General features: G+C 42.9%; 1 protein-coding gene across 4 annotated transcripts in view; it reads right to left on the reverse strand.

Moving 5' to 3' along the window:
• PDE8A (phosphodiesterase 8A) overlaps positions 1 to 13,532 on the reverse strand; it is a 191,136-nt gene that overhangs the window by 60,944 nt on the left and 116,660 nt on the right. For all 4 annotated transcript variants that reach the window (XM_059912385.1, XM_059912382.1, XM_059912383.1 and 1 more), the window contains 3 exons: positions 13,114 to 13,304; positions 4,502 to 4,558; positions 3,747 to 3,801 (listed from right to left, as the gene is read on the reverse strand). In XM_059912385.1, the coding sequence (XP_059768368.1) occupies positions 3,747 to 3,801; positions 4,502 to 4,558; positions 13,114 to 13,304 (303 nt within the window). The remainder of the gene's footprint in view (positions 1 to 3,746; positions 3,802 to 4,501; positions 4,559 to 13,113; positions 13,305 to 13,532) is intronic.

Consider the following 13,532-nt stretch of genomic DNA (forward strand, 5'->3'; position numbering starts at 1 on the left):
GGAAAATACAAGGTCCATGGTTAACTAGACTTTCTACCAGGACATGCTTCCCAGTCTGCGAAGCTGTGCTGATGGACTTCCTTGTGCAGAATTTCAAACACACAATTTCCAACACTGCATCTATGACCTCGTACAAATGAAAAGCTTAATGACTGCTGGTGGCCATAGGTAAGCAAACAACCCAAGGCAAGATGAATAATCTATCCCCCAGGTTTCACTAGTTTCACTGCAAAGTGGAAGCATTGAAGGTCCTTGTTAAGAATAGCCAGTTCTGCAGCTTAAGAGTAATAATATAAAGATCTTCAAAGTTATCTGGGAAAATTTTTTGCCTCTTGTGAATGCTTCCCTAAGCAGTTTAAGGAGGGATGACCTAACGATTCCTGGGAATAGGTGATCCACAACTTCCAACCTCGGATTCTTAAAAGAATGCTCACCTTCACGCTGGCTGATGTGGTTTTTCTCATACTAGCTCACATGGATTACTGGAGGTCAGGGAATGGGGACAGGCACTGATATGTGTGAATGTTGTGGGAGTGTCAAAAAGGGAGAACCAAAAAACTATGCAATAATAATAATCTAAAATTTTTATAGAAAATTATGTGTGTATAAAACAAGGTCTTAAGTTCCACCTTATCTGATGCTAATATTGGAATTCCTGTGTTCCTTTTGTCTGCATTTACTTGCTACCTCTTCGTTTCTTTATTATTAAGCTCCTTTTATCACTGTCTTATAAACATCATATAATTGTAATTTTGTAACCCAATCTAATGGCTTATCCTTTAATGGGAGAATTCAGCCCATTCCCATGCACTTGATTTTACTCTTATCTTACTTTGTGTTTATGATTGCTTTCACACTGTTGTTTCCCCTTCCTGGGATCTGCCAGTTTGATCAAGTTGCTATAAATTCCATATTTTTTTTTTGTTTTTTGGCCGCGCTGCGCAGCTTGCGGGATCTTGGTTCCCTGACCAGGGATTGAACTCAGGCCCTCGGCAGTGAAAGCGCGGAGTCCTAACCACTGGACCTCCAGGGAATTCCCGCAAATTCCATATTTTATTAATTTGGAAGTTTACTTAAACTTCTCTATTAATGGTTACTTTCCTTTTCACCGATCTCAAAAGTAGACATAGATTTCTTTACTATTATTTGAAAACAAGAAACCAATTACCTCCAGAACAAAGTATCTCCCACCAGCACATTTCCCATAAAGAAGAAAACTTCAATACTTTCACTGCCCACCCCCATTCCCTGTCCGCTAGGTGAGGTCACGAGAATCCTTTTACCTCCACTTCCTCCCTCCAAACCTTGAAGACACCTAGGGTTTGTTCAGATAGTCTAGAATTTAAATACTGAGCTATTATTGGATGTTACGTAATGATAATTATATATAAACATATATATTCTACATTGCACACACATACCCATACCTGTGTATGTACACACGCAGACACAGAAAGGAGGAGGGCTCGAGAAGGAGGGAGGAGCAGGGGAGCACGTGCACAGGGCAGGCTCACCTCCCATCACTTCTCTCTACTGCTCTCTCCCTCATCTTAGAGTTTCTGTTCCAGTTCATTTGTTCTATGGTTGAAGTCCTTACTCAGTTATTTTCCTCAGACAGGGCTACTGGGGAAATACATCTCTGAACTTTATGTATATCCCCCAAAAGAAATATCTCTTTTGCCCTAAAGGGCACGAACAATAACTTAGCTGGGTGTGTGACTCTCGGGTTACAGTCCTTTTCTCACCATAATCTCTAATCAGATGAGACATTATTACTGTTTTATACAGTAAATATGTGTTTATAATTACCCCACATTCACATTTTCTTGTTCCTCATTCCTTCTTGCCTTTCAGGCCTCCCACTTGGGATTTACCTTGCTTCTGTTTGAAGTACCTCCTTACGAATTTCCTTGTGAGAATCTGCTACTTACAAACTGCCTCAATTTTCATATTTCTGAAAGTCTTTATTACACCTTCATTTTTGAAAGTATTTAGGCTAGGTTGGCAGTTATTTTCTTTTATCACACTGAAAATATTATTCCACTGTTTTCTATCTTCCGTTTATTGCTGCTGAGAAGCTAGCTGTTAGTCTGCTATTCTTTTGTAGGTAATCTTTTTCCTCTGGCTGATTTTAAGATCTTCTCTTTGTTTGTTTTTTCACTATGATGTGTCCTCTTTTTATTTACTCTACTTTGGAATTTTGGAATCTGTGGACTAAAGTCTTCCATCATTTCTGGAGAATTCTCTTCAAATACACTGTCCCATTCTCTCTCCTGTCCTTCTGGAACTCCAGTTATATGTATGCTAAACCGCACATTCTAACCTCCACATTTCTAAACCTCTCTAACTTATTTTCTATTTTTTTATCTTTGTGCTACATGCTGGATAATTTCTTCTGACCTACTAAGTTTTCAAATTTTCAGTTATTATATGTACACTTCTCAAAATTCAATTACATGCTACTTAAAATGTGCTATCACTTTTTATACTTTCTTATTCCTTGCAGATATTTCCAAGCTTGTCTTGTCTTTATTTCTTTACATATAATAGGCATAATTGTTTTACAATTCATATCTGATCATTCTAATTTCTGAGGACTGTGGGGGTCTGTTCCTGCTGTCTTTCTCCCCCTGCTAGTTCTCACTTGCAACGCCTTGTCTCCTGGTGGACTGGTTAATGCTGAGTGCTGCCTGCTGCCCCTGAATAATTATTTGCAGAGATTCTCTGAGGCCAAAGAAGAAGGTGTCTTTCTCTGGGAGGATTTGTAATTTGCTTCTTCCGAATACCTGGGAGTGCTACCATCCAGAATCACCTTATTTTTTTTTTTAATACATTTATTTATTTTATGTTATTTTTGGCTGCGTTGGGTCTTCATTGCTGCGTGCGGGTTTTTCTCTAGTTGCAGCAAGCGGGGCTACTCTTCATTGCGGTGCACAGGCTTCTCACTGCGGTGGCTTCTCTTGCTGTGGAGCACGGGCTCTAGGCGCACGGGCTTCAGTAGTTGTGGAGCGCGGGCTCAGTAGTTGTGGCTCACAGGCTCTAGAGCGCAGGCTCAGTAGTTGTGGCGCACGGGCTTAGTTGCTCTGCGGCGTGTGAGATCTTCCCGGACCAGGGCTCGAACCCGTGTCCCCTGCATTGGCAGGCGGATTCTTAACCACTGTGCCTCCAGGGAATCCCCAGAATCACTTTAAACTAAGTTCAAGGCTTGAGGTTTCTGGACTACCTCATTGATAATATTAATTTGGGCTACAAATCTGCCCAACAATCAGCCTTATATAAGCTCTCTCCATCATCATTTCCAAGGCTCACCGGCAACCAGCTGACCAAAGCCTTCAGAAGCTTTTTGGCTTAAGAGAAACCAACAGACTGGAGCCAGTGGTGGAAAGAAAGGGAGCCATGTTGGGGAGGTCTTATTTCCAGAATCCTTGAACTGGCTATAAAGTTGCATGTATACATGTAAGCATTATAACAACACATCCTATGGTATAATTTTCAATGAGTAAGCCATTAAAGGAGATTTTAATATGTTTAGATGACTTTAGCAGGCATAGTTTTGAGAGACTAAGAAAGCAAAGTGTTGTGGATTATTAGATTACCAGATTATAAAGTTAAACCAAACTATAACACAGCATAAGGAAAATTTTTTTTTCTTCAAATTAATTCAAAACTATTGCTGGGCTCTAAACTGAGATAAAATAACTTCTTATGCTGAATTATACTTGTATAACAAAAAAGTGGGTACATACCCTTGTAAAGCCAGCCTCAATGAGGGACATTACAGATGACTCTTCTCTAACCGCCCTTCAAAAGAACATAGTAAATGGTTAGAGACAGTTTTTATCAATTACATCTCACATCTTTAACTACTCACTAATTTACATAATATTATAATTGTCATATAATGAGTACTTTTAGATGAATTAGATTAACATACAAATCAAACGTATAAAGTTGAAAACAGTTTTCTGTTTTAGTTTCACACTTGGCTTTTTGGCAGTATATATTAATGCTTGAAATACAGAGATTACACTAACAGCCAGGATACAGGAGTGACTGTATATCTATTTGATACGTAAAAATTTTAATTTAAACTAAATTATTTCTGTTCTTTCCTTACCTCCAATTTTAAAATGAAATATAAGATTTCCCCCAACTATGTATAATTCAAATCTTCACAGATATTTGGAGTTTGAAGTCCCTAGGAAATATGCCTGGAAAACATTCATACTTTAGGAATGGAATTCTCTCGTGGTTTGCCTATTTCTAAAGTGAAAGGCAGTCCAAAATCACAAAACCTAGTATGAGAGTACAAACTCCAGCCATGAACTTAACTGCCAAAGTGAAAGAAAATAAGAAAGAGTAAAGAAAAAAAAGGCCCAACTAAAAAGGGTGAGGCCTGTCACGGCCCACAAGCTGTTATTTGGGCCTCTGGTAAAAGCAAACATTACACTGACACCTGAATTTCAACATCAAAAAAGAAAGAAAGAAGGAAATATCTTACCTGCGTACTACACCAACAATAACTGTGTTTTCTGAGAGTTCTGATGATCTGATAGACCTTTAAAAAACAGTTTTAAAATAAATTTAAAGCAATTCTTTAAAAACTAAATATACCTAAACAATTTTGGTAGAACAATTAAAGTTGGGGGAGAGGGAGAAGGGAGAGCAAAAGATCCCTTCATACGCTGGAGTCACCTTCTTAGCTACTTGATCTTTCCCTCTTTGGAGGACAAACTCCTAACCAGTGGCCTATGGTAACCCTAACAATTATGGAGTGTGAAGATAACAGCTAATGCAAATGATGTGCCTTCTACTTGCTCTGCTCTTTGTTAACCTAAGCTGTTTGAGGTGGAAAATTTTCCCTACCTGGGGCTTACATGAAAGGGGTTACTCTCTCTTCCTACCAAGGGAAAATGCAAGTTTATGTATATTACCACTAGCTGATGGCGACAATTCCAGTGGGGGTGAAGAAGCCCAAGGGTCAGCTCTCCACTGTACTCTAAGCAGTGCAAAGAAGGGTTCCCAAGTAGAATGCAGGCAAAAACAGTAACAATAAATATTCAAAACTTGGAAATGCAAGATATTCTTATCAGTCAGAAAGAGGAGAATCAACACCTGACAGGAAAAATTAAGAATGGAAGACTGGTTGAGAAAAGTAGAAGACACTGCTCCACTGAAATTACCCAAGGAGTATAAGTCTGCCCGCAGGGGCTGAATTTAACCTTCCGGAGAAGCAGCTTCCCAGGAAGTCACGGGGAATGAAAATCCAGCCAAAAGATGAGAGAGGGCAGAGATAAATGTGACAGAGAGGAGTAGTAGGAAAAGAAGCTGCTCCACTGGAGATATGCAATGGCTTTGACCCATCCTACCCTGGGGAAGAAAGCAGGCCTATCCGGAGAAGAAGAGCCAGGCCACAGGAAGAGCGAGGAACTCGGTCCCTGGCCTGGAAGGAAGAGGACCCACACGGGAGGGTGACTTCAGACGGAGGAGATGGAGAGGACTGGATCCAGACTGCCCCAGCCAAGTCAGAAGCGCGCTGGCCCCTGGACAATGTGTCCGGGATGGGACAGGGAGTAGCCCAGACTTACTGCCTTACTTCAGTTCTGCTGGTTCAAGAATCACTTGTGTCACTTCTGAATCACTGAACACAGAAACTGATTTGAGTGACTGTTTCTCAGTTCTCCCAAGGATGGTTCATAACATAACCATTCCAGATGCATAAGAGAAAAGTCAATTCATCATATACAATGGATGCCTCAGTTTTGGCAAAATTTTTCTGTAAAGGGCCAGATAGTAAATATTTTAGGCTTTTTGGGCCATACAGACTCTGTCACAACTACTCAATTCTGCCACTGTAGCACGAGAGCAGCCACAGATAATACACAAATGAATGGGCCTGACTGTGTTCCCCTTTGCCTATCCCTGCCTCAGGGCGCTGAGGCTTAATTTTCTCATGGAGCTCAGGTTGAGAAAGGCTGAAGTCCAACGATAGATGCAGACTAGCTCTTGGGTTGGGAAGTTGCTCAGGGATGGAAAAGCAGCCCTAGGGACCAGCCAGTCTCTCTCATGGACCACGTAGCTCGTAACACTCTCTCTCTCTGTGTCAACACTTCTGCTTCTCCCAGGGTCCACTGTACTCCTCCAGCTTCTATTTGCCTACCGTCTCCAGTGGGAGCCAACCTAAAGGGCACTGGCTACATGGCTCTACCGGAAGAGCCCTCTCGACAGGTCGCTGAAGGGCTTGCTGACCAGGTGCCAGGCCCTGGTCCAAACATGGTCTCCCTGCCTAGAGAATAGCCAAGCTCACCTTCCTGGAGAAGGAGCCATGGGAAGGGCTGTTTCAGCTCGGGAGGGTGACTGGCATGGCAGACCCTCACACAACAGACAAGGCCAGGTCACTTCTCAAACCTGTTGGCTAATACTCACCCTAGCACTAATCTTAAACAGGGAATGAAAGACATGGACTCACAAATGGTATTTCCATGACTTCTTAGGACACTGTAGTTGTTCTTACATTTATACTTCTATCATATCACAAAGATTTAGAAGGAGAAAAGGCAATTTAAGTATGCAGCCAGCCATTTCAAACCAGCTCTCATCTTTTTACAAGAAAAACAGAGATCTGAGTGGTATAATAGCAAGTACGCAACCACGTAGATGATCCCAGTAAGTAGATTTGGATACAGAGATGAGGGGCACTGGGCTAAGGACAAAGTAGAAGGAAAGACCATGCTTCCTGGAGACAAGCCGGTCCCTGCAAAGGAGGTCTAACACGGTATGAAAAGGCAGAGGTGTATTCTTAACCTTCTCTGGTCCATAAGAAGGAAGAACTGGCTAGGAAATAGGAACGTCAGGAACCCGGGTTGCAAAATAACATCCTTTACTTTAGAATTCATGAAAACTAAGAAAGAAATGACATGGCGCCATCAAAATATACACCCGGGCATTCGGAAGGAAGATTCCAAGAAGTCAGAAAAAAAGATGGGACGTGAGGGACTTCCCTGGTGGTCCAGTGGCTAAGACTTTGCCTTCCAATGCAGGGGGTGTGGGTTCGATCCCTGGCCAGGGAGCTAAGATCCCACATGCCTCCTGGGCAAAAAAATCAAAACATAAAACAGAAGCAATATTGTAACAAATTCAATAAAGACTTAAAAAAAAATGGTCCACATAAAAAAAAAAATCTTAAAAAAAGATGGGGTGTGAGTCTACAGCATGAGATTCTGAAAGGCTGCACAAACATACTGGGAAGCTCTCAGAACCATGCTACCTGGTGAAACATTTGCATTTGATTTGGTTATGCACAATAGAAAACTCCAGAGAAAGTGGCTTAAACAAGACTTGTCTCCCACATGCAAGATGTGCAGAGGTGAGCAGTCCAAGCTGCAATGGCACTCCGCAGCATCAGGAACCGGGCTCTTCCTGTCTTATGTTTCTCTATTATTGTCTGTACATGGTTTCTTCCTCATGGTCCAAGACAGATGCTGAGCTCTAGCCATAACATCCACATTCCAGACAGCAGGAAGAAGGGCATGCATATTCCCTTCAAGGACACTTTTCAGAAGATGCACATGACACTTCCATTGGCCAGCTGCAAGAAAAGCTAGGGAATGCAGTATATTTTCTAGGTGGTTGTATTCCCACCTAAACACTAGATGTTCTGCTATTAAGAAAAGAGTAGTAATGGATATTGGGGGGCAACTACCAGTCTCTAGATACACTAGGAAACTACAAGTAATTCTGATGATGGTCTTGATACAAAACTGGAAAAAAGGACACATGCTGGAGGCTTACTGTATGAACATAGCAAAGCCCTTCAATGACCTAAATTTTACAAAACCACAACTCCATTACTTGTACTATGCCACTGTTCCCTCTGCCACGTGGAATGAGTTTCACATTGAAAAGAATGGAATTTACGATGGTAAAAAGGATGTTCAGACCAAGGTAAATCCAGAGATTGTTATGAAAGCACCCAGCACTCTGAGTTCGATCTTGCTTCTGCATTCAACAGACTTTGTTTTCTTTTTAAACATCTTTATTGGAGTATAATTGCTTTACAATGTTGTGTTTCTGCTTTATAAAAAAGTGAATCAGCTATACATATACATATATCCCCATATCTCCTCCATCTTGCGTCTCCCTCCCACCCTCCCTATTCCACCCTTCTAGGTGGTCACAAACCACCGAGCTGATCTCCCTGTGCTATGTGGCTGCTTCCCACTAGCTATCTATTTTACATTTGGTAGTGTATATATGTCCATGCCACTCTCTCACTTCGTCCCAGCTTACCCTTCCCCCTCCCCGTGTCAAGTCCATTCTCTACATCTGCGTCTTTATTCCTGTCCTGCCCCTAGGTTCATCAGAACCAATTTTGTTTTTTTTTTTTTAGATTCCATAAGTATGTGTTAGCATACGGTATTTTTCTCTTTCTGACTTACTTCACTCTGTATGACAGACTCTAGGTCCATCCACCTCACTACAAATAATTCAATTTCATTTCTTTTTATGGCTGAGTAATATTCCATTGTATATACGTGCCACATCTTCTTTATCCATTCATCTGTCGATGGACACTTAGGTTGCTTCCATGTCCTGGCAATTGTAAATAGTGCTGCAATGAACACTGTGGTACATGACTCTTTTTGAATTATGGTTTTCTCAGGGTATATGCCCAGTAGTGGGACGGCTGGGTCGTACAGTAGTTCTATTTCTAGTTTTTTAAGGAACCTCCATACTGTTTTCCATAGTGGCTGTATCAATCTACATTCCCACCAACAGTGCAAGAGGGTTCCCTTTTCTCCACACCCTCTCCAGCATTTATTGTTTGTAGATTTTTTGATGATGGCCATTCTGACTGGTGTGAGGTGATACCTCATTGTAGTTTTCATTTGCATTTCTCTAATGATTAGTGATGTTGAGCATCCTTTCACGTCAACACAGACTTAATTCTGTTAACGTATGTTGGGTTTCTACGCAGTGCTTTACTTCCTCCATCTCCCTTTATAAAAATCTTCCCTTTCATTACAGAGCCCTGCTCCTGCTGCACAGAGGACTAGCTCTTCATTTTTTCTGAGTACACTAAGCATATGTCTTCTAAAAGGTTCTTCAGTTTCTTATGGAAAACAATTTTCTTTGTCTTCAGGCTGTCTTTCCCCCTCCATAATTTGGCAGCTTTTTACAGGTCCCCTTCTTTATCCTTGAACAGGAGCAACATCAACCCAGGCAGAGTGTCTGCAGCAGAGATGGTCAGAGGAGTCTCCCGTGCACCCCTTTGCTGGACCCTTGGGGTTAGCAGCCGTCCTCCTCTGAGGTCTGGACCTGCAGATCAGGTCAACAGGTGCAAGTTCGTGCTCAGAGAGCGCTGCCAGCAGGCAAGCATGGCTCTGCTGCACAGAAGGGACTCCTGGCCTGCTCTCTGCCATTCTCCGGCTAAACCTGAGAACTGATGCAGTTTGCTGTTTTGAAACTGTAATATGTGAAGGAATGTTCCCAGGCTCCTTATGCCTCTGCCCCTTCTTACAACATGGTAGGAAAAACCACGTCTTTGTCCATCTCCCTCTGCTCCCTGTCTTGGGTTTCCTAGTGGATGTAGAAAGTAAATCACAGAAATGATGGTGCTCAGCTCTGGTCAGTGCAACTCCAGCATCCCAGGCTCAGCAGGACACAGTGGGAGTAAAGCAAAGCCTCTTCCCACTTCCTTCCTGCAGGGCCTTTGGAATTTCAGCTTCAGAGGCTGAACTATGCAGAGGACATTCCAGGAACAGGCTTCTTTATTGGTCCCCATAGCACAAGAGATACAGTGAGAATCCCCGTCCTTTTCTGTCTCCCAACTTCTGACATATCTGTCATCTTATCTTTGGTTCGTTCATTGCTGTGGTCAGTTTTTGTCTCTACAGGAAGTTGGGAGGAGGCCCTGACCTCAGCCTCACAGCTGGCTGACGGGCCTCCGCTCCTTCCAGCTCCTTCTCCACTCTCCAGGCGGCAGCCACAGTGCTCTGGCAGTGCACTCCGGACACTCCCCTGCGTAGAATACGTAGACTACGCCAGGGTCTCAACTGCCTACAGGGCAGACTCCAAAGCCTTTGGCTCAGCACACAAGGCCCTCCAGATCAGGCTCGTCTGCTGCTCCAGCCTCACCCTGAGCCAGGGCCCGTACCTGCTGGATGCAGCAGCCACCTGACGCCAGGCAGAGGAGCCCTGGACACCCTGCCCGGTCCTACACATGCTGCTTCCTCCACCCGGAATGTTTTCTCCACAGTCCTTCCTTTCAGAACTCCCGCTTATCCTTTGGGACTCAACTCAAACACCCCCTTGTGAAGCCCTCCTAGACACAGGCACCCACAGCATACCTCCTCTGTGGGCATCTATGAGCTGTGCTGAAATCGCTCGCTTGCCCCCGCCAACAAAAGCATTTGTTCCTCAGAGGCAAGAACCATGTCTTATTCACCTATGTAGCTCTGGTAACAAGCACCGTGTCCTGAACCAAGAAGACCTGCCAAGTAGGGTTCCCTCAACTGCTGAGTTTGAAAATATCGCAGACACAGACTATCTAACCTTTAGGAAGGTATCTGATAAGGAGTGTAAGGAGTCCCACGTGTCCCCAATAGAGAGATACAGCTGAATGCTAATCATTTAGACAAATCAGCAACTGATGAAAAACCCTTCACAGGGGGTGTTGATCAGGTATCCCAAAAGGAAGAAGAAGGGACAGACGGGGCTCTGCCAGGGCTAAGGTCTCTTAGGGAGCAGTGTAAGTGGAGAGAGAGGGCGAGCAGGTTCACGAGGGACAGCCTGGAAAGATTCCTTGAAGGAACAGTCCATAGTGGGCAGGCACCCTTAAAAGGGATGATCTTACGGGAGATAAACCAGGTAAGGGCCAGAACTGAGATGAAACTGACTAGGAAAGTAAATCAGGGCCCACTCTTGCCTCTAGAAAACTCATTACAAATGGCACAAGGACTCCTCCCGTCCCTTGTCCTCCAAATCCTCAGCCAACAAGACAAAAGTGATGTGGTAGAACACAGCTAGCGAGAAAGACTTCAGATTCTTGGCCAGGGCTGTGATGCAGCCATCAGGAAAGGAGCGTGACCGGGGGTGCCTTTGTAGAGGTCTGCTCTCTGGCTAACACGGGGGGTGGGGTGGGGGGTGACGGCTCTGCTTACTCTACGCTCATCTACCCAAACCCGTGAGCTTTTCGGTTCGGGAACCACGCCTACGAGAGATCTTGATTGGAAGAAGGTACTCAGAGGAGGCCTCCTTGATGGGGCTGGAATATGAAACCACACTCTGTGAGGAGCCGCTGACAGCAGTGAGGATGTGCTCCAACCAGAAAAGACCACTCTTGTCCTCAAATGTTGGAAACCTGGGGCCAAATATGGACAGAGCTGGACTCAACATGGAGGAGAACTTCTGAAACTCAGATCTCTCCCTTGGGAAACCCTAACCCCCATCAGAGGCTGGATGGAGGGTGGTGGGGACTTGGTAGAAGACATGCACTTATGACAGTCTAAGCTTCTCTAAAACCACACGTTAAGCAACCCAGGTCACATTCTCTGTTTTAAAACTGTATAAGTTGTAAATTTATACATTTGCTGAATGAGTTACCCTATTTGTTTAGAATATTTCCAAAATGTGTAACAACAGTACTTTCTCCTCCTTCAAAAAGTGGAGCATAAAAAAAAAAAAAAAAAAAAAGTGGAGCATAATTGTATGTTATGTGTATTTTATCACAATAAAAAAAAGTAGACCATAACTACCACAACTTAGTTTTTCTTTTATAACACAGGACGGTCTAGCAGAGCCATCTTTATGAGTATGAATGTCATTGTCCAGCACATACCTGTGGCCAGGTTTGGACCTGGACAAGACTGTGAAGGAAGCCAAGTTGTCCTCGGCACCTCACCCCCCTTCACCTTTTCTGTTTGGGCTCTTTGGCTCTCCTTAGATATTTCTCCTGCCTAGCAGCAGTCTACCAAGACTAAAAGCACCACGTAACTAAGATATTTTCTTCCCTTCCTCTGAGTGCTATCCATCAAATGCTAGAGAGAGAAAGGATCTTGGAAACCAAGTGTTCCAAATTTACAGCTGAGAAAACACATCCTCAGAGAAGACAGAGAGTTACCCAAAGGCAGCTGGGCAAGGGAAGAGCTGAGCATAGGACCCAGGGTCAGAGCTCTCTCCACATCTCCACATCCCTCATGGGTGTGCTATCAGATAACACGTCAAACAAATCTGGGCTACAGTGACAATGGCTAACTGCCATCAACCAGACAGAAATAGGAAAGGAACACAGGCAGCATGGCAGGCAACACAGAGCAAGGCCAGAGGGAAGCTTTACTGGAGGTGGATCACACCTGGGTAAAAGCCACCTCTCATCTGACTACCTGAAAGGTGAACTCTCAAGTACATGGAAATCACCATGTACCTGTAAACAACCTTCTGGTCAACCTTCTGGATGTCATTTTCCTGTCAGCTCAGTTTTTAACCCCTGTTATGTTTGGTTTTCAATCTTTTCTATCTCCTAAAAGTCAACATTTAAATGTCCTTAAAATTAATATATTATAAAATTTTACATCATATTAAAATTATGATTTGTCTTCCCCAAAATAAAAGTTTTCTTTTAAATAAAATTGATATTTCACTTTTGCCTTGCTTCCATCAGCAGCAAATGACTTTCTTTAGAAAGTACTTTTCTTAGATTTATGTCTGCTACCCAAATTCTCTCATGATATTGATATTCTGCAAGTATGAGAAACAAGGCATATTCACCTAACATTAGAAGACAATTTTCAAATTTTTTATAACTTTAAAAACATCTAGAAAACTATAATAACTCTTGTTGCAGTACTATACAGGTGACAGTTGTGGTTAATTACATACAGGATTTCATCTTATCCCTTAACGGTTCACATTCAGATTTTCTGTTTTAAGCAAAGCAAAACAAAACAAAAGAGATAGAGATCTCTCCTAGAAATAATAATATTCTAACGTCTTGCTTATTTTACTTGCATGGAAGGCACCTTAAAAGACACTGAATTTAACCTAATGTATTTGGGGCTGCATTTACTGTCACAAATGCCAGCAGGACTCTTGAGGCCTGAGTCTCAGGCTTACCTGCACAGCACCTCCCCATCCAGCTGTTGGGGATTTCTGTGGTCAATGATGATGACGTCATGATGTTTGTCCAGGAAACAGGCAAGGGCAGTCTGAGACTCCTTGATAACTGTACACTTAAACCCTGCTTTTTCACATGCCCTACAGAATCCATTACACTGCTTATCTTCTTTGGGAAACACTAAAAGTACCTGAATCAAAAAAGCATGAACACTTTTAAAAGAAAAAAAAAAAAAAAGGTGTCGTTAGAATTGTCATTTCTTAACAAGCCACAGAAAACTCCCAAGTGTTTTCAAGGCAAGTACACAGATGTGAGCATAACGATCTGTTGAGTAAATCCTTTTCCTACATGTAACTCTGGGACGTTATCACTCAGCTCCCTGAAATGAGTGCTATTCTATCTGTTCTTAGTCTGGAAG

This window comes from Balaenoptera ricei, chromosome 2 (genome assembly GCF_028023285.1).
Source record: "Balaenoptera ricei isolate mBalRic1 chromosome 2, mBalRic1.hap2, whole genome shotgun sequence".
Classification (NCBI taxonomy): domain Eukaryota; kingdom Metazoa; phylum Chordata; class Mammalia; order Artiodactyla; family Balaenopteridae; genus Balaenoptera; species Balaenoptera ricei.